The 19,644-nt window shown below is 39.7% G+C and overlaps 1 protein-coding gene across 1 annotated transcript in view; it reads left to right on the forward strand.

The window, feature by feature from the left end:
• The window catches only part of adgrv1 (adhesion G protein-coupled receptor V1), a 97,437-nt gene extending 79,844 nt beyond the window's left edge, over window positions 1-17,593 (forward strand). The window contains exons 91-95 of the mRNA XM_026343554.1: window positions 1,326-1,483; window positions 6,273-6,394; window positions 11,270-11,455; window positions 14,422-14,599; window positions 17,184-17,593. Of these exons, the coding sequence (XP_026199339.1) occupies window positions 1,326-1,483; window positions 6,273-6,394; window positions 11,270-11,455; window positions 14,422-14,599; window positions 17,184-17,302 (763 nt within the window). The 3' untranslated portion in view covers window positions 17,303-17,593. The remainder of the gene's footprint in view (window positions 1-1,325; window positions 1,484-6,272; window positions 6,395-11,269; window positions 11,456-14,421; window positions 14,600-17,183) is intronic.
• Window positions 17,594-19,644: the final 2,051 nt, after the last annotated feature.

Here is a 19,644-nt window from a genome sequence, read left to right on the forward strand (position 1 = left end):
CCTATCTTGTGTTGGTATAGGGTTTTGTATTTTATATCTTGTATTTGTATTGTAACTGTAAACAGTATATTTGTGTCAGATATATTCTCACAGCTGTCTAGTACTTGTTATTAGATCCACAATTTTTCATATTTTTTGTAGCAGTCCTTGTCTTATCAGGCGTTCCTTCATCTGAGATTATCCCACACTGTTTAATGTATAAAAAAGAAAATCCCAGTGCCATTTCTTTGAAACTCTCCCATAAAAGCTAATGCTCCCTTATTTCCTCCTCCCCAGCTCATTTCACTAACGGTGAAGTTAGTGAAGCAAACCCCTGGGTAATGTTTTCTACATTCACTACAAGAATCCAGGGAATTTCACTTTCTTTTTAGACTTTCCGTACAGTAGGATCTCATCCCCTCACAAGGCCACAGCATACCAAATATCCATATTCCTGTGTGTTCACACTCTCATACTCCGGCTGGGACACAGTGATGCACTGCTTTATTTGGCATACCCCCCTCTTATGTTATGGCTAACATGGCTCTGTTACAGCAGAGAACATGACTTCTTTGCCATTACTCAAGCCTGTGGGAGATACAGTGTGTATTTTGCAGTTCCACCAAACAAGGGTATGTGCTTGTTTTGTGAAATGGACAAAGTCACATGAGCATTTTTATATTTTTGTTTGGTATTTGAGGATGTTGATTTTCCCAGAGAAAAATATTTCACCCGTTTTTCCTTTTTTTGTTTTTCTGATAAAGCCAAAACAAGTCTGTCACAAGCTGAGAAAGGGCTCCTGAGAGCTCTCTCACACAAACAGATTAAAAATAGAAATCATTATCATAACAAGAAACAGGTAGCTTTAATGAGGAATTCCCCTTTTCCCAGGTGTAACCACCTTTTTCACCTTTTTTTGTTTCTTTAAAAAAGTTTTGTTCACGATTTAAATAAAAATAATGCTTCTAGGCTTATCTGTCCTTAGGTATTATCCCACTGTAGTTATAGGGTGACCTGATGGTTCAAAAGACATCAAGACAAGATCATACCTAATATGCTGCTAAAGGCAAAAGCTGCTGTTGAGCTAGAGTGCTGAATCTGAGGCATTTTCTGGGGTCTCAGAGGACAAATCCTGTTTGTGAGACTTCAAGAAACAAAGGCTTGACTTGAGTAAACACAGTGCAAAAAGAGCAAATAATAAATTTCCATTTTCCAGAGCTTTATTTTGACAGTGGCACACTCTACTTAAAATAAAGCTTTTAAATCTGACTTTCCTTTCTCTACTTTTTTGTAAAATGCACCGAGACAAAACCAGTCACTTATGCTTCTGTCCATCGCTTTTCTAGGTGCTTTATCCCAAACGTCTATGCAGCTCTGTCCACAGCAGTGCTGGTGCCTCTCATCTGCTTGGTAGCAGTGCTGGTCGTATTCATCCATACCTACCAGGTTACTCATCAGTGGAAGGCCTACGACGATCTTTATCGTGGACGCACCAACAGCACAGGTACCCAACAGATATGTGAATAATACTCTTACAGTTTACACCCATACACATAAGTATAGATTGGAAAAATCTGGTAGTAATTGTTCCAATAGTAGTAATGTTTATTGTGTAAACCTTATACATTACGTAACAGTTATTTATTTGTAATGCCAGAATAAGAATCAGTAGCATTTATTTAATACAATCAACCACTTAGCCCACATATGAAAATTGTATCCAAAACACTTTACTCCCTCAGAATCATACCTGTAATCAGTGGCTATTGATAAGAAACAGTAGGCTTCATTTTGTTCAGTCAAGGACCTACAATGATAAAGTTAAGGCTGTTAGTGCCAGTCCTTGAGCTGGCAAGTGGCTTGCTCTGAAGTCTGAAGTAGTGTAGGCCACCAAAACTGTGCTTTACAGTTGAGGTTACATTAATAATAAGAGAGCTATACTTTGTTTTCCTTGTTACACAAACCAGGCTCTGGCTTACGATGATTAATCTAAGGCCCATTTTACTATTCTACTATTTACACCATTCAAAGCAGGAATCTAAAGTCCAGAGTAGTGTGTGTGTGTGTGTGTGTGTGTGTGTGTGTGTGTGTGTGTGTGTGTGTGTGTGTGTGTGTGTGTGTGTGTGTGTGTGTGTGTGTGTGTGTGTGTGTGTGACACAGAGGATGGCTCCTGAGGTGTGAATATGTATGTGGAGTGAGTTTTGTGTAGAACAGCTGCACTGTGAAAAGGCTGCTCATGAATGAATTCAGATGAATTCAAAAGCACACAATTGGTCAGAGTCTGTCTTTTAGACTCATGCGGTAACATACTGTACCACTTTACGTTTTATCTGGGTTCAGTACAACCAGATGTACACTACAAAAACAGTATATATGCAGGGACTCTTTTAGAGTGGATGGTGTACAACTCTCTGGGGGATATCATTGTTGGCTTTGTCCCAACATGTCCCAAGTCCAAAGGTCAATAAAACAAATGTGAAAGGACAGTCAGTTATATTTTATTCTTGTAAACAACTTTTCTGTCCAGGATGTGTGGGCTCCTGGGCAGTCCAACACACAATACATAAATCTCATATTCTCCCAGAGTTTTTCATAAATCCAGTCAGATTTATCAGTTTTCCAGTGACAGGCTTGAGCCTTATTTCTAACAATACTAAAAGTCTTTATATTATTTTTTACATGCTCATCGCATATCCGTTATATTTAAATAGGCTAAATGACAACTATATATTTTTTAACCTGTGTTAAATATTGGCATTGGGACAATGAATATTTAGGTCACCAGCATTGCAACTAACATCCCATGAGATAAGGGGAGTGAGGGCTGATCTGTGTGTGTGTGTGTGTGTGTGTGTGAGCACGTTTGTGAGACGTGAGATATAGCAGGACCTCTGACATCAGTGAGCCACCGTGTGCTTGCACATTCTGCCAAACCTGCAGAATCTCAGCAAATATTGAAACTCTGCCAATGTGCCCAATGTAAGGCCTACCAGCAAAAAAAAAAAAAGAAAACATAACGTTCAGAGGATGTTGTTATCACAGCCCCCACTGAACCGACAAGGTGTGTTCGCAAGACATCATGTTATTCTGATACACACTGTAAGTGAGCACACCTTCTATTTTCAACGGAGCAGAGCTGAAGGAAAAGATATCATTTTTATAGCTATGAGTGTTCCCCTCTGCACTTTAGTCAGGAATGTGGAAATAAACAAATAAATGTGATGGATGAGATTTGATTGCAGAGTGTTTTATTATGTACTTTCTGTGTTTGAGACCGTGCAATTGCTTTATTTGGATATCAGGCATTATGTTTATGTTTTGTTCCCACAGTTTTGTTATCAGTACACTTGACGTGCAACCTTTTTTTGTAGGTATTGCGCATGATGTATTAAATCCTGAAAAAGCAAAGTCTGCATTCTACTGAGGGTAACTAATTCAGAATTAAAGGCCACTGCTCCCTGGTTTTCTGAAAGACTGAACTGAACTGACTCAAAACTGCAAACAAACCAGTGCTATAAAGTTTTTATGATGCAGGTGCAGTTTACATCGACAGAAATTCCTTTATGAATTTCTTAATTTACTGATGAATTTCTTACTTCTTCAGTGTCTCTTCTGTCATGGTTACAAAAACAAACCTCATAAGAATATCTTTAATATCTTTACCTGTACCCATATGTCCACACCTAGTTCACACACATTACTTGTGTGCGTGGTGTTTATGCGTGCTCTCACCACACTTTTTACAGCTTGTTGTTATTACAGCTGCTGACCTCTCTGTGACAGTAATGTCAGCACCGTCTTGAGTTTCTGCCTGGCTGTTTTTGTTTTACCCACTGTTCTCCTCTCAGTTTATCTTCTCACACCAGGAGCCAGCTCTGATCAAACGTAAACTGGAGACTGTGTTCCTGTGGAGAAAAGTCGCTCCCAGACGTCCAGCAAAAATCATTAGAAAATACACTGTCGGGAGTTAAGCTGTTTTTTAACTTCTCCTCAAGACAGAATGACATCATTTACCCAACACATTTTTTTTCTATTTTCTAGACAGCTGAGACCCTCTCATGTGTTTATGTAAAGACTTACACGTATTCATACATGATCCCACACATACAAGCACGCACACAGTAACCACTAAAATGTCTTTCTGCTTCATGTCGTGATATCATGCCAAACAGTCAGTCAGCATTTTGCAGTCAGTTTCCACTTGGCTCTCAGGACCTGGTCTTACTGTGAGAGCTCTGCTCTGGCCACAGACTGGAATGTGCTTACATGGTTGGAAAATTCAAACAAGGGAGGGAGGAGATGGAGACAGATGTGCAAGATATGGAGAGGGTGAGATAGTCAAAGAAAGTTAACTAGAATGAGCAGAAACTTTAAGAAGGAAATAAAGAGTGAAACGTGAGGATGTAAAGCACAATGAGACTAAATGTGATCTAATAATGAGACCGAAGCGCTGGCAAACAGGGATCACTACAGGGAGAATGAATAATACTCTTGAACCATGGGGAAAGCTGCAGTAAGATAAGGAACAGAACTTGGTATTGAGGAACTGACAGGTACTGGAAGTGACACCTCTGTGAGGGCTTTTTGTGCAAATGCGGGCTCTGGCTTCTGTGTCTCCACCCTACTTGTGAAGTGAACTGTAAAGTCTGCTCTACATAACAACCAGTAGACAAAAGCAAGAGTGACTCAGCACTTTATTTTGAATTTGTTTATTTCACTTCAAAGATCAGCTAACGTCTGCTTGGCATACTGTTGGTTATAAATTCATGTTTTATGTAATGTATCAGATTCATGTTTTCGTCCAATGATTTGTTTGGTCAGTTTGATAAAGTGTGTTCTATATGATCATAATAAATATGAGCACACAGTGCATGGAACATGAAATACATGTGTTCTCAGCAACATAAGATTATCACTAATAGAAATGCCACAAAAAAAGCCTAATTACAGACACATAACCAACCCAGAGATCCCCAAATTCGGCTTGTGCATTACTCACCTGTGAATATCAAATCTTTTATCATTTCTGTGTAGCAACAGTGTTGCTAATAAAAAAAAGATCAAGTAGGCTTAAAGGTTGATTTATGAAGTGGAGCTACCCTTTTAATTTCCTGTGAAACTCTTTTCCTAATAAGTATCAGATGAAATATTTTTTTAAATATACTGTTTTTTGTATTGTTTCAACAGCTGGTACCATCATGTCTTCCTTCATTATTTCCTCCTGAGAGAAAATAAGCTGGACAGCAATGAGCTGTTTTATTTCTCAGACCTCTCGCTCTCTGTTGTGAAGATTCACTCAGACAGTTGAGTCAATCTGCTCCTGATTGGCAGTGCTCATTTTGTTTGTCATTTAATTAACTGTTCCAATAATAGGACAGGAAATGATTTTTTTTTTCAAGCCGAGAGGAACACAGTGAATTAATATAGATTAGATGTAAAGATACATCATTAAGTCTTCAATGGGAGACTGAGCTTGTTCTCTTGAACTCTGACATCATAAATTGCACACGGATGATGGTAAAATGGAATATAAAATGTCCGACCTTTCATAAAATCTGAGGCACAGCTCTGTTTAGAGACGTGCTGAAGGAAATGAAGAAATGCTCTACAGTGAAGCCCTGAATGGGGAAAATGGGAGTAGTGCCCCGAGTGCACAGTTGCATTAGTGTTTGCTCCCTACCATTCATGAGTACCAGTTTGTGTGGCTGAGGTTTTCTAAGCCAGCCTTACATATCTGCTCTACAGCAGTGTACAGCAAGTCAGGGCTTTAATCAGGGTCCACATGTATCCACATGCTCACCACGTGGACTCATAAGGCCTAAAAGTTGCTCTACAACAGTGCTGAACTGGGACTATGAGAACTGGTTCATTAAACAGCTCTTGAGGCTCGCTTGCTCCCTCTCTTCTTACTGCACTGGTGTTGGGGTTTATCAGACTAGCTTTAGAAACAAATAAGGATTACATTACACTGTATATCGCACAGGAAGTACGTAACATAAATCCAGATGATGATGCATCAGCATCTGTATTCAGAATGTGAGCATGACATAGTCTACACTGGTTTAAGTTAAATACTAAATTTCTTGTGTTAAACACTAAACTGTTGTGTGTGTGTGTGTGTGCATAACAATATACTGTGAAGTACAGCAGGTACTATAGCTGTTACTCATCTAGTTTGCTGAGAAATTAGATAAAAAACAAATTAAGTGAAATTTATAACATGAATAAAACTAATATTATTTCTGTGCTCGTATTGTTTGTTCACCCTCTCCTCTTGTTATCTTGTGCTCCAGAGGTGCCGCTGGTTCTCTATCTCTTCCTACTCATCACTGTGGTCTCAATGTGGGCAGGACTCCATATGGCCTACAGGCACGTGTGGATACTCATCCTCTACGTCATCTTTAACTGCCTGCTGGTGAGCTCACTTACTTATATGTTTACATATACCTTTTTGTTTACATGTGGAATTATATATTTAGACAGGGTTAATATATTAAATATAAAATATACTACTTAAACAGTATATTTAAATGTTCATTCATACAGTTATGTTTCAAATAGACCTATCAACAGAATCTTGTCTTACAGAGTAATTTTGATGTACCTGTGTGCTGTTAATTACATTCTTTAATCACACACCATTAGCACACATCATTTTCACTTGCATGAGTTGTGCTACTAGCTAGTTAGTTAGTTTAGTGTTTGTTTGTGTTTTTTATATGTATCCTCAAGCAGGGCGTGGCAAATCTCCAAATTGGCTTCCAGCAAAATGTTGTTTTTAAAAATATTACTGTGAGCTGTGCACAGTAAACCAGGTGAAAACACATGGATTTTTGTGTGTGTACTCCTGGATTATCATAGATTTATTCTTTGGCGTGGTCATTCCATGTCATACATTACAATATTAGAAGGCTTTCTCAACGTACTACGATGTAGTTTAGTATGTGTGTGTGTTTGTATTGATGTGTTGTTGACTTAGTGAAGGAGTGCTTCATCTCACTTGGTAGCCGTGCTTTGATGTGTTTGTGAGGCAGAGCAACAAGAGCCTTCAGGAGTGGCAAGCGAGAGACAGGGTCATCACTGTGTCACACCTCACTGTAGCCTCTCTGTCTCCCACTGCACTTTCCATTTCTGTTTTTGTCTGTTTGTTTTTTTCTCTGTTTGTCTCCCTTTGTCTCAGGTCTTGGCTCCCTCTCCTCCTCACCACTCTGTGGAGATAAAAGCAGATGTTAATGAGGCACAAATTAGCTCTATCAAAGGTCTCCTCACAGCTGTAAAACTTCAGTTTCGGTTTCATACAATTATCAGTGATCATAGGTTGAATTCAGCTTACACTTCTGATTTCCTTGTCTGATTGTAAATAATGTTTTTGCTCAAATGTGTAATGCTGCTAAATAAGTTAGTGGCTTTTACTAAGTTTACTGTAACATTTACGCAGCACTAGACTTCAAACATTCATTCCCATTTTTGTGGAAATGTCCACAAAGTCAATAATATCTTTACAGAGATATCCACAATCCTCTTCTGTCTCTAGTTTCTTCATTAAAATATATTTTTTTGTCTAGCCTTTAAATGTCTGTGCTCTCTTCTGTCATCCTCTGAGAGACACCATCTGCCTGTAAAGTGTGCCATATGAGGTCTGTGGTAATCTGTGGTGATATGTGGCATCATGTTGCACTAAAGTAAACTTCTCCTCTCGATACAGTGACTAATGAAGAGAAGTGATGTCAACATCAACAACTGATGTCGCACTTAGCACTTGTTTATGAGTTCCAGTCCAGTCTGTCCCGTTCTGTGACATCATATGGTCAGTTTCTTTAGCTGACCAATAGTATGGTGATGCACTTTATGGTCACTTTTCATTGGCCACAGGAGTGGGTTTGTTAATTAGAAGATTTTAATTTAGTTTATACTTGGTGGATTTCTGTCCTGAGATTAAGTGTTGATTTGAGATTGAATTGAATAGTGTGTTACACTCCCAAACCTCATCAATTTTTCACCTTTACACAATTAACACAAGCACAGAGCGCAAACAAATCCATACACACACTTACATTATTGCACACAAAACACCCGCCTTCCCCTGCTGGCTCTACAGCAATCAACTACATTTCTACTGAGAAATACAAGATGAAAGGACTTCATGCCAGCCTAATAAATGATCTCCTATTACATCCAGCTCCCTCTTGGCTAAAGTGGGGCACGTTGTGGCTACAAATTGACCCTCACTTTTTGAACTCAGTGTTCTTCAAAAGGGAAAAAAACATTAGTTTGGAAAAGAACTATTGCAATTGATTTTGAATTGGAGCTTCTATATTGTATCCTCATAGTTCAGACTGAAGCACTACCCTGTGGGGTTTGGTCTGGGCCTGCAGTAGGTATAAAGATTCACAGAGTGGAACAGACTGGTAAAGCGCCTCAAAGCCAAAGTCTTTCCCAAGGACATTGGTTAGCAGTAAACAAACTCATTTGACCCAGTTTCCACAAAGCTCTGCTAGACACTTTGTCAATGTAGATCCTGTTGGCACATGCCAAGCGTAGTTGAAATTAGATTTGAATATGCGTCAAGTAGCAAATGTAATCTGTCTAGCTGGAAAGCTGTTGTTGTAAGAGGGCTGTTGGTTATTGTGAGACTTCCATTAGGGACTGAAAGAAAGTTGGATGAAAGCAAATGGCACCATGATAAACAACACTGGAAATGTACTTCTTGCCAAACAGTCAACGCACCTTGAAAGCAGTTAGATTGTTCTGATTCATAGCAGATGCAGTTCACTTCTGTGTTAATGCGTCCTAAAGCCAATGCAAGAAGCTCAGATTAAAAGTGTATCGACAGAATCCTTTTCAGACTTCAGCCAAAGGTTATGATGACTGTCACATCCATTAAGAGCTAAACCCTTTTAAGATCTCCTCAGAAGAGATTTCATGTCATCTGCTATGTGCTCACTTCTTAACTAGGCTGAACTGGAAACTTTATAATTTGAGTCAGAACTCTCACAGTCAAGGTTAAAATGTTTTGTACTTGACCATCTCTGGTCACCGTCTCCACATAGTGCATGCTATCTTATTCTTTATTCAGTTCTTTACTGCTATCATTTTTCAGTTTGTTCCGTTGCCCTGTGGGTAGAAGCCGTTATGCTGTAGGTCTGTTAGAGTGGTTGTTGTTTCCTTCGTGCCACAGATTTTCCATTAGGAGAATTTTCCATGTTAACTTGTTGTTGTGGTTGTGTGGCCCACCTCCCAACAGGTGATTTCCGAACACCATTAACCAGCTGCAGATGTTACAGCTGTGTTGCAGAACACAGATTATACAGCACTGTGTTTGTGAAAAGCAACTCTGGCACGAAACTAAGCATGCTCACACAAATAATGAAGAAAATTATTTTTTTCTTTTCTCTTCCATTCTTTGTTCTCCATTTTATCAAACTGTTAATCTGAAGCCACATCTGTGTTGCATCAGGCTGAATTAGAAGACAATAATCAAATCCCCACAGCAACACCCCTCATTATATCCTCATCCAGCGTGCCCTCTGCCAGGAAACCTTACCTCACTGTACTATCACAGTCAGAAATATCTGTAGCGGTGAAGTAGCATCATGCTCTGTTACAGTTCATTTCTCCTGTGCCTTCTCATTCAACCTTTGTACATGCCTATAAATAGTATTGGTGTTTGTTGTGGAAAAGAAGATGTGGGCCTACCACGTTCAATCAGTTGTGTAAATCCTGAAGTGTGTTATATTTATGGGTTCAGAAAATAAATTTTACATCAGTTATCCAGCTATTCCTTTCTTCATATATACAATTCTCATTCTTCATCCCAAATGTGAGATGAGCTCACCAGCAGGCAGGTGGTCCTTCACCAATCCCTTTTTGCTTCTCTTCATACATGCCTTAACCTCCCACATTCCTTGGCCTTTCTTCTCCCCACAGGTCTGTGCTTTCTGCCTCTGCTTGCGTGACCTCTTCAGTGATCAAGAAATGCTTACACAACAGTCCTGTAGTAGCAAAGCCAGTTCCTCAAGCCGCACAGCCTGTTCATGATCTGTGCTAATCACCCACACTGGTGATGGAGCGTGTGCATGCATAGCAGTGAACACACCCTTTACATGAATACAGACCTGGCTGCTTTTGTCGCGTGTTTTATGTGATCACACAAAGAGGATTTAATTTCCTTCGCGCTCACACATACAGAAAAAGGCAAACAAAACGTCACGACAGCACAATCACATTACACAACACAAAAGTTAGCTCTGTTCTGCTTCCCAGCGAACATTAATATAGCCAGCAGTCACGGACAGTTTGTGTAACTTTCGGAAACATCAGACTATAAAGCACAGCTAATGATGAGGTGTTCCATGTGTTTTATCTACTCGCAGCCTTGCTTACTTCTTTACAAGCTGCGTGTTCCAGTTTTACAGTGCACCATAAACACATTTTCCAGTTACAGTTCCTGTTGTTGTCCTCATTATGTAACCATCACCACTGTTTATATTCTGTTGTCACTGTCAGTATCCCTAGGGAACATGGGTAATGATGATAACTTTACGACATACACCATAGGACCATGCTGAGCAAGCTTAGTGTTCTTTGTTATTCACTTTTTAATCTGCTGTATCTTGTGCCCATCAGACCTCAAACAGAAGGACGTGGTTTGTTTTTTGACAATTTGGGAATTACCCACTGCCACTTTTTTACAAACCATGCCTGTCTCCTCATGAATTACTCTCCAAACCCAGTTTAGAAATACTGTAATTATAATTCAGACCTAACCACATTGTTTTCACACCACTAATTGTGATTTTCTATGTGCATTATGGGCTGTTTGTTTGCATGCACCTGTACGCACACACTTTCACTCATTTGTGCCCTGCACTCTTGTGCGTTCTACTTCTGTCTACAGCTGCCGTCATCTCCTGCTGATGAGTGTTGTGAAATATGGGATGGCCCTGTGGTATTTAACATACTGGTGTTTTTTGAGTAATTCACAGCACGATGCTGTTGACCAAGAGGATTTGGTAATGACAAGGAAGTGGTGGAAGCAAAATTATCAGGGTGCCAATGATGTCATTACCCAGTGATGAAGTACTTCTCCGCTGCTGCTAATAATGATGTGAAAGAACATTAGGTTTTGGTAAAATAGCTATACATTACTTAATAATAATTCATTGTGTCTACGTGCTGTTATATTGGCCTTGTATGATGCTCTGCAAAAAGATCAAAGAAAAGAGCTGTGCATAATGTAGCTGTTAATAAATGTGTTCTTTTGTGCTGATTTCCCTCTTTTTCTCTGCAGGGTTTATATGTGTTTGCTGTGTACTTTGTCATGCACAACCAGCTGTGTTGGCCAACTAAAGCCAGTTACACAGTGGAGATGAGTGGCCATGACAGTCCAGACTCTACTTACCAGGGAGGGGGACCCACCACTGTAGGGGGCGAAATCAGCAAGTCAACTCAGAATCTTATCAGCGCCATGGAGGAGGTAGACACACACACACACATAGTGGGTCATCAGAGAGAGAGCCGGTTGAAGGTTTTTCATTTACAAGTTGAAAGTTTTTCATTTACATGTGTTTGTACGTGCTCATTCATCCAAGCTTCAGCTTTAATCTACCATACCTGCTCTACTTTGGACTTTTCAGTGTGCTGAGTTTCAAGTACTGCGAACGGTTTTGATAACATGGCGAACCTAGAAGTTTGACTGCAACCTTACAACCACTCATGCTCTTTGCCCCTCTGTTCTCGAGATGTCCCTGTGTCCCAAGGGTTCAGCGGTTAATCTTTGTTGTAATGATTTTCTTGTAAATGTAATATAATTTATATTAATCTTGCAAGAAATAATCATAACTATGAAAAGTTATGATGGAAATCTTCTTTCAATACTACATTTCTTTTTTCTGCTCTCACTGTCTAATCTCATTTTCTGCTGCTTTTCGGTTTTCTTCCCTATCAACATTTTCCCATGCCCTCAACCCTGTTTGCCCATTCCTGATCCTTCTTCACACATTTCTCACATCAGCTGCGTGTGGCTCTATAGAGAACATTGATAGTCACTCACATGCTCACTCAGTCTCTTTTAGCCTGTCTGCTTCAGGTTGGTTATTTTACCATCTGTATTAAATTGTCCACATGTAAATGGTCCGTCTTCATAACTTCTACTGACAGCAACAGCCACTTGTCGTTATCATTCTGTCAGACCAGAACATTGTATGCAAGCACACAGTAAAAACATATTGTATTAACATACACAGATGCAGAACTTCTGTAGTATCTCAGTCTCCTCGACACCTTTATCCTTGGAGAATACCCTACAAGGACTGAGCTGGTGAGAGGGAGAAAAAAATAAGGCCGGTTTAACTTCATTACTCCTGGGAACTCCCATCTCCCTCTTTCCATGTCGATCTCTCTCCACACGTAAGAATCCAGTAATCTTGTTTTATTCATGAGAGCACACTCCTGTCTCTGTGCGATTTGGCTACAGCCCAATGAGAAAAATCCCAGTGCAGATAGAGTCCGTCCAGAGTGGCAACATGAGTGTTTGTAAAGTGGGTTGGTTATAAGGAAATTAAAGTGAAATTAAAATAGAGACAGGAAAACATCATTTCAAAGTTCAGGTAGCTTGTTGAAAAGTTTGAGTCATCCACTCACTGCCTCTTCTCAAAGTAGATGTGGCAGATCTAAGGTGCCTGGTAGTGCTTAATTCAACTAACCAGGACGCTCTGTACCGGTTACAGCCCTGCAAGGCTCAGAAGATTGTGTAACACATGGACACTCACATTCATCTATATACAGGGACACATTAGGTATCCACAGAAAATGGATGTAGTGGGAAACAAGGAGATAACAGATTCAGTAATAGATTCATCTGGATCCTGTTTGTATTTCCCTCTCTGCTATCTTCTGTCTGACCATGTCTAGCTGCGCTTGCAGCATAATTTATCACTGACCAGCCGCTGTGACCCTGTCTGTGGGTTGCCCTTAACCCTTCAAGGTTTGACAACATGCACTCTGTCTAAACCTAACTTATCACAGACGTACATTGGCAAGAAAAATATGTGAACCTTTTGGAATTTTATGGTTTTCTGCATTAATTTGTCATAAAATGAGATAGTGCTTCATCTTAGTCAAGAGTGTTAACAAATATGATGTGCATAACATAATAACACAAAAGCAATTCTGATCTTTCATGTCTTTATTGAGAACAACCATAAAACCTCATAGAGTCAGGTGTTAGCATAAGTTAAGAAAATTAGTTTTTTGAATTTGCTCCAGACAAGAAGAATACACTTATGTGAGCCATGCCTCGCCAAAAAGAGCTTTTAGACAATCTATGATCAAGAATTGTTGATTTACATAAAGCTGAAAAAGGGCTACATAGTGATGTCAAAGACTTTAGAAATTCACCAGTCTACAGTTAGACAAACAATCTACAAATGAGACACTTTGGGACTGTGGCTACTCTACAAAGAAGTGGGCGACCAGTTAAAATAACTCCAAGAGCACAACAAACACTCATCAATGAGGTAAAGAAACAACCCCAAGTGACAGCCAAAGATTTGAAGTCCTCATTGGAACTGGCTAACATCTGTGTTCATCAGTCTACAGTGGGTAAAACATTGAACTAGCAGGGTGTCTATAGCAGAACACCACGAAGGACAGAACATTGCTGGATGCCTGAAGTTTGCCAAAGAGCACACTGACACTCTACTGCAGTGTTGGCAAAATGTTTTGTGGACTGATGAAACTAAGATTGAACTATTTGGAAAGAGCACATAACAATACATCTGGCATAAAAAGGGCACAGCATATCGTCATGAAAGAAGAATATTACAGAGCTAAAGCAGTTCTGCCTGGACAATTGGGATAAAATTCCTCATGAACAATTTTCAGATCTGATCCACAGGTACAGGAAATGCTTAGACAATAAAGACATGAACGATCAGTGTTATTAAGACTTGTGTTACTCTTGACTTAGATGAAGATTAGATCACATTTTATGAAAAATTAATACAGAAAACCATGAAAAGGGTTCATTACAATTACAAACCTGATAGAAAGATATGTGCTTGAACGTATTGATGATGAGAACGGTTGACCCGATTTTGCCCTGCGTTCAAATAAAATTAATATTTTTAGGGCGTTAAAGAAGCCTAACAAATGAATGTTTAAGTGGTTGCAAAGGACTCACATCACCATCATACATTTTTAAGATATTCAGCAGAATTAAAACCTTTTAACCTAGCCTAGTTTCACAAGACACTAAATTGCAGCTTTACAATTTGTACAACAGTAACACATAGTTTTAGATCATCAAACTGGATAAGATGAAATCCCCAAATAAAACTAAAATTAAAAATGTCCTCCGTCAATGTACTCTGTGTTTACCACATTCATGTAGCGTTTGTCATGTGTGCATGTTCTCATATGACTCGTGTTTGTTTGTGTCAGGTGTCAGCAGACTGGGAGAGAGCGTCGCTGCGGCACAGCAGTCAGCCCAGCAGTGTGTTTAAACCCAGTCCTGTGATGGGGACATACACCACTGATGGAGGCTTCATCAACACCAACTTGGTCACAGCAGACGAGGAGTCGCAGGAGTTTGATGACCTCATATTTGCCTTAAAAACTGGTGAGGAACCCACCCCCAGAACACATAAGATGTGCTGTGCACTCACACATATCCGTGCTCTTTATGTTGTGTAGCACAGTTTGTCTTACACAGTCACTCTCAACAAAGACGTTGAACAGAATTAAGACTCTACCAGTCCTTCTTTATGTATGTGTGTAATTCGTCTGGATACATCAAGAACTTCTCAGATGGAATCCAAAAGGTGTTTCTTTAAAATGTATAAAATTATTTAACCAGGAGGGTCATGTTGAGACCTGACAACAATAAGGAGAAACACTAATCGACCGGTTTCCTTGAAATTACAAAGCAGTGAAGGACATGGCAGCAACACAATATAAAACGTTCCCGTCAGTTTCAGTTTTGAATACTCTCTTTTGAGTAAATGATTAATCAAACACACTCTCCCATCCAATGCTTAAATTTTTTTTTATACGAACAAGATGAATTTGTTACACATTGAGTTAATTTGAAACTTAACTCGAGTGAAATTCTGACTGAAAGCATAAAAACATCCTGTGAGCGCTTCCGTCCACTGCAGTTCATGAAGTATAAAAACTTCACCAACCACCCTCCTCCTCCTTCAACATTGTTATTAGTTAATGAATGCTACACTGAAGAATAACAAATACAGAAGAAGAAACAATAAAACCCTTATCGATTGGCGTGTGTGTGGGTGTGTGTATTTCATAGTGTATATCCTGTACATAGAGTAACTAGCATCTATTCGTACTGACTCTGCTTACTCATTCCTCTGCTGACCTTAAATCTCTCTGCTACCATAGAAACCATTCTTCGTCTATCAGCAGCAGTGTTTAATGAGCCGCTCACTGATGCACAAACACACAGATATCAGCATGCACACAAATAGTCCTCTCCTCACTCTTTCAAATCACTAACAATATCAGCAGCCAGCAGGAGTACACCGGGACACTCCTCTGCTGTTAACGTGAGACATTACCAGCAGCCATACGAGGACTCCACTGGAGTAACACCTGAAAGATAACAGATCTGGGATTGAGAAATGCAATTAAAAATAAAGAAAGTGCCTTAAAGCAAATTTTAAAGATATTCTCACAACTTCACAGGAGACTTTTCAGGTGAAGATGCCAAAAATATTCTTTTATTCTTGTGTCATTTTTAAGATAATGTGTTCTCATGAATGGTGTGCTGTTCACAGCTCATCCCTGGGTCTGATTGTTATTCTCTGGATATATTTAGTCCTGGCCTCCGAACAGTGTTTGCTGTTCGCAGGCCCAGAGAGAGTTCTGGGAGAGATGTTTGCACTGTAGGTAGGCCGACCAATTTGATACCGCTCTAAACTTAATCGGACTGATTTAGGTCACATTGAGTTTATCACTTGGGCTTCTGGAGAAGAGAAATAGCTTTCAAGGAAAATAAATTAATCGTTAACAGTTATTGAGCAACGTCAGGCCTCTGATGGCTTTGAGCACATTAAAGCTACAGTAATGACGTTTGATTTGTCTCTGCAAACAAGGTTGTTGTGTTTTGGACATAGTTGCAGGCTTCGCACCTTGAAACCCTTCAGACAGAGTTCAGACACCTAAGAGCAACACGGTATCAAGGAAGACAATACATAAAATAAAACTTGTAACCATGGAGATAGCTGAAGTCCTGCTTAACAGGTGTAGCTTCAGGAGACTTTGTGTTAATAAATATGGATTAGGATGAGTGGATAGTGTTACACTGGGCAACAAGCTTGGACAGAGATGCCCTCTTACTGACTGTGTGTTGACAAGGTGAATGAAGCCCAGAGGTTGTTTGAGTGCTGCTACTCTCCTGACTTCTCTCTGCTGTCCAGAGTCGATGTGGTGATCAACCCTACCTTAAATATCCTCGGGGCCGCAGCAAACAAGCCAAAGAATTTATTTGTCCCCTTGACAGCAAGCTCAGCAGTCAAAGTAACTATATTAATGAATGTGTAGCACAGAGGCACATTTACAAGATTTAATGAAGTCAAAGCACTTGGCTGATCGAAGCTGTTTGGCCTGGCCTCAAGAAAACTATCTAGTGAATATTTGATCTTCGCTGTGTTAATAGATTGTAAAGGCTAAACTTAGATTTTTGTCAAAACAATCTGCTGAAAAGGTATTATAATCTTTAGTGCTGCAGTTAAAAGTAACTTTTGTTATGTCTGCCTCTACGACAGAGCATCAGAAGGATGAAGCATCATAGGTCTGTAAGTCTGTAAGGTCCTCTGGTTATATCACCGCAGGCGTAAAAAAGATCACATGATTCTACAGGTTACAGCTTAAAGATAAAATAAAGCAAAGGATTCATCTCAAGACACTTGAACATGAAAACAGAGATTCTTTTAACGACTGCTGGATCAACACAAAAAGCTTCTTTTGCCTTTTCGTTCATTGCCCAACTTTCCACAGATATTAAGAACAGAACAGTGTTGGTTTGCTGCACTGAACTTCTAAAGCTGTGAATATTGGTCCAGCAGCTGGAGGTGTATGTTATGTAAAATGGTGTAAAAGATGAAGAACTGAACAAACAAAAATACACAACATATTTGCATGTTACTCAAATAATTGTGATCATGTTTTTGTGTCTGTTTTAGGGACCGGCCTTAATGTCAGTGATAATGAATCCATCCCTGGAAGCCACGATGGAGGCAGCATAAGCAGCTCTCAGATAGTCGAGCTGAGACGAATCCCCATCGCAGACACACACCTCTAACCTCTCCACCTCGTACAGATCCCACGCCCTGTATTCTTCACATCAGACAGTATTTTTATATTATAAAATGCTTTTGCACTAAACACAGTTTTTTGAATAGAACATTTTCATATAGCTGTTTGATACTGTATATGCTTTTTACTGTACATCTGTTACATCTATATATAGATGTATATATATACATCTATATATACATTTATATATACATATATATGATTCTTTACATAAATGTCTTACTAAATTAATTTTTTTTAAAGGTTTCGATGAAGTTGTTGTTGAATGTATATTTAGATTTTTTTTTTTTTGTAGAGTTCTAGCGTAAGAGATAACCAGATGTTCCCCTTTAGCACAAGCTCTGCTGCTGAGAATGGAGTTTGTGTAACAGTGTTAATAAATAATTTACATTTGGATGTGCTGATTTTATTTTTACTGCTCAAAAGTAAAGTGGACGGGTGCCTCCCGGGTGGTTATGTAAGTGAGTCAATGTGGGATCAGGGGTCACACCCTTGCGAGTGCTGTTTGTTCAGGAATTTCACAAACTAGTTAGTGTTGAAAATGCTTATTAACATATTAACTCTTGAGTTATGTTTGAATTCGTTTTATGCATTGTTAGTTTTTGTAGTTTGCATCTTCGCCCTGTGTCTGCGTGGGTTTTTCCTATGGGTACTCCAGCTTCCTCCCACAGTCCAAACACAGGTAGCTGGTAATTGGTGACTCTGAATGGCTCATAGTTGTGAATGGTTGTCTGTCTATACACGTCAGCCCTGTGATAGACTGGCAACCTGTTCAGGGGGTACCCCGCCTCTCATCGAGTCACAGCTGGAATTTGTTCTAGCTCTGTTCTTATCCATTCAATTCAATTATATTAGTATAGCACCAAATCACAACAGAAGTCATTTCAAGGCACTTTACAAAGTTTAAGGTTTGAGACCTTACAAATATAACTGTATAAAGAAATACAGTATATAGAAAACACAACAACCCCACTTGAATGGATAATAGATGGATGGATAGTGATCCTGCACTCCCAGTTTCCACTAGTGAGAAAGACAATCTGAGTGTAAAACTTTCAGGTGTTTTCATTTTTCTCCTCTGTGGCACTTTTCCACCTTTAGGAGAAAACAAACAAACAAACTTTATCCAGAGTTGAGAAATTTCTCACATTGAAAATAAAACTCTTATCCCAGAAGACAACAGTTCTCGGTGTGTGTGCCTTCTCAGTTTCCTGTGAAGCGGTTACTTCACTTGGAGGTCCATCCCTCCTTTCCTCGGGGATTTGAGGGAAAACATCGCTGTAATGAGCAAAGAAGTCATTACTCCGTTAACGAGATAACACCGCACTGTTTAATAGCAGCGGCTTCTGGCTTTGTGTTCATCAGCAACAAATGAGGTTGGAATATTGCAGTAAGAACTTTTGATTGTCATCTAACATTTCCAACGGGGCCCATTTCATTGTTTGCCTCCTCCTAAGAAAAGCAGTTAAGACACAAGCGATTAATTTTCATGTGTTATTGCTGCCATCGCGGCGAGATTACAACTCTGACATATTTCCATTATGTATCAATTAGAGTGAACTGCATTGCCTACAGTCTGCATTATGTCATACAAGCGTACAAAGAAGATGGATGTGCTGCAGGAGGATCACTCTCTGACCTTCAGACCTTTGATAAACATCTAAAATATATGGAACTGTTGCATAAAAACTGATGACACTGAGGTGCCTGCTGCTTAGAAATGCATGCTATATTTTATTGCACGTATTAGTTATGTAATTCAACACAATATGTGCAGTCTAGCCACCATCTTATCTACTCCTAGAGGTCAAATGACTTATTAGATAATGTCGAGATAGTACTCTGCCTCTCACCCAGTGTCAGCTGGGACAGATTCCAGCCCTCCCACAACACTTAAGGATAAACAGACAGCTGATGGATGGATGTGAGTGATCACACTAAACGTCTTTATGAACCCTGACATACCGGGGCCGTCTAAAGGTGACAACATCCAATGAGCAGCACTTTTCTTGAATACAGGGTGTTTCGACAAGATATTTTGAGATTTGTTAGACGCTGATTCTGGCAGCAGCTCTGAACCCTCTGATGAAATGAACAGAGCTTAATTAAGGGTGTTCAGATTATCTATCTGCTGGATGTCAGCTGTATAGAAGAATACTATTCTACAGGCACAGCAGACAGTTTGGTGTCCCAACCCACCAGCCTCTCTGCCTGTTGGTGCCCAGGGGAAGAGACAAAGTCTGCCTGTCTGTCTGTATGGAGGCTCAGACCGTGACTCTGCACTTCCAGCTCTCTGTGAATCACCACTGTGCCTGTTGCGAGGTGGTC

This window comes from Anabas testudineus, chromosome 9, assembly GCF_900324465.2.
Source record: "Anabas testudineus chromosome 9, fAnaTes1.2, whole genome shotgun sequence".
In the NCBI taxonomy this organism is placed as follows: domain Eukaryota; kingdom Metazoa; phylum Chordata; class Actinopteri; order Anabantiformes; family Anabantidae; genus Anabas; species Anabas testudineus.